This window comes from Lipotes vexillifer, unplaced genomic scaffold, assembly GCF_000442215.2.
Source record: "Lipotes vexillifer unplaced genomic scaffold, Lipotes_vexillifer_v1.1 scaffold443, whole genome shotgun sequence".
NCBI lineage: Eukaryota > Metazoa > Chordata > Mammalia > Artiodactyla > Lipotidae > Lipotes > Lipotes vexillifer.
The window spans coordinates 429,838-431,716 of record NW_006779163.1 but is presented as its reverse complement, the minus strand read 5'-3'; the positions used below and the strand labels follow the sequence as shown (position 1 = coordinate 431,716).

The window sequence follows — 1,879 nt, the reverse complement described above, 5'->3', positions numbered from 1 at the left end:
GCCGCGCCCCCACGTGACCCGCGCACGCGCTGTGGGAGGGGCCGTTGCGGGACCCGCCCCGCCCGGCGTCCCGAGTGCGCGTGCGCAGCGGTTGCCGTGGGGACCAGGGAAGCGTAGGGCTGCCAACGACGCAGAAGCAGACGCAGACGCAAACGCAGAGTGGCCTGGCGGGCTGGGGCACGTAGTGATCCCACACAACCGGGCTTCCCCACTGCTACGGGGTGTTCAGTGTCTCCGGAATAAACATGCACCGCGAGGCCTCGGAGCCCGTGGCGGACGGCGGAGCGGAGGAGGACTGCGCGCGGGAGCCGGGCTTGGAGCCAGCCGAGGAGGAGTCGGCGGGTGACCACGGGAACGCAGGCCAAGGGGGCCGCAAGGAAGGTGCCGACAGCCCCCCCAGGGAGGCGAGGGGGGCGACGGGCTGCGCCCAGCACCACACACCTAGTCTTCACAGCCAGCAGTAATAATAATAATAATAACGGCGGCCGACACTTACTAAACGATGCATGCCGTGCGCTCACTGCATTCGAGCCATACACCCTCCCTCTGCGGTAGGCACTCCTCTCCCCGTTTCATACAGATGAGGAACCTGGAACTTAAAGAGGTTATAGAACTTGCTCCACACAGATTACCCTCAGCCAGTCAATGACAAGAGACTCACGCCTGGACAGTCTGACTCCAGAGCCCAAGCCCTCACTGAACACACCATTCTCCCCACCGCCCAACTTCTTAATGTTTTGAATGTTTCCCTTTATCGCCGTCACCATGTAAGATCAAAGGCTCTCTCCCCGTCTAGATGGCAAGCTATGTCAGGGCAGGACATCCTGATTGAACTGGCAGTGTCCGGTCCAGTGCCTGATCTATGGTAGACAGAGTGAATGACGAGCTGATGCTTCTGAGGTGACTCCTCACCAAAGTCTTCCGGAATCGGCTTAGAAAACAGCCTCCCCTCCTGCTTGGCTTGGACTGTAAGGGAAACTTTTTAGGGACTGGTAAAGAAACTCACTTGATTTGTGTCTCATGTTTTGAAGCCAGCTAACAAATATATCTTGAGCATTGAGGCCCGCGTACCGAAAAAAAAAAAAAAAAAAAGATTTAAGTGCATTTGAATCAGCCAATTTTGATGGACCTTTAAAAAAAAATAAGTGCATTTGAACGTGTTCATTTTCTTTCTACCAGAGATATTCCCATCATTTTTGTTTCTTCTTGTGTGTTTTTTGAGAGCTTTTTTTAAAATTGAAGTGTTGACTTATAATGTTATATTAGTTTAGGTGTACAACATGAGTCAAAATTTTTATAGATTATATTCCATTTACAGTTACTATAAAATGTTGGCCGTATTCCCTTTGCTGTACAATACACCCTTGTAGCCTATTTATTTTATAGATGGTAGTTTATATTTCTTAATCCCCTACCTCTATCTTGCTCCTCCCTCCTCTTTTGAGAACTTTTTAAAAAGAACAGAGAACATTATAACAAACACCCATGTATCACCACCAAGAATTGAAAATGATTAGCATTTTAATCATATGTACCTCAAGTCCTTTTTTTTTTTTGCTGTACGCGGGCCTCTCACTGCTGCGGAGCACAGGCTTCGGACGCGCAGGCCCAGCGGCCATGGCTCATGGGCCCAGCCGCTCCGCAGCATGTGGATCTTCCCAGACCAGGACACGTTCCCATGTCCCCTGCATCGGCAGGCGGACTCTACCACTGCTCCACCAGGGAAGCCCCCTCAAGTCTTTTTTTAAAGAAATAAAACATTTCAGATAAATTTGATGTTTTTTGCCCTACCCCACCTCTATTCCTAGCCCCATTCCCTTCTCCCCACCTCCAGAATTTTGTGTGGGTTCTTTCAATCTCATCTGTCTCTCTCTTTCCC

At 50.6% G+C, this 1,879-nt stretch overlaps 1 protein-coding gene across 1 annotated transcript in view; it reads left to right on the top strand.

Moving 5' to 3' along the window:
- The first annotated feature begins 245 nt into the window (after positions 1–245).
- The window catches only part of DNAAF1 (dynein axonemal assembly factor 1), a 26,196-nt gene continuing 24,562 nt past the window's right edge, over positions 246–1,879 (top strand). The window contains exon 1 of the mRNA XM_007452554.1: positions 246–381. Within this exon, the coding sequence (XP_007452616.1) occupies positions 246–381 (136 nt within the window). The remainder of the gene's footprint in view (positions 382–1,879) is intronic.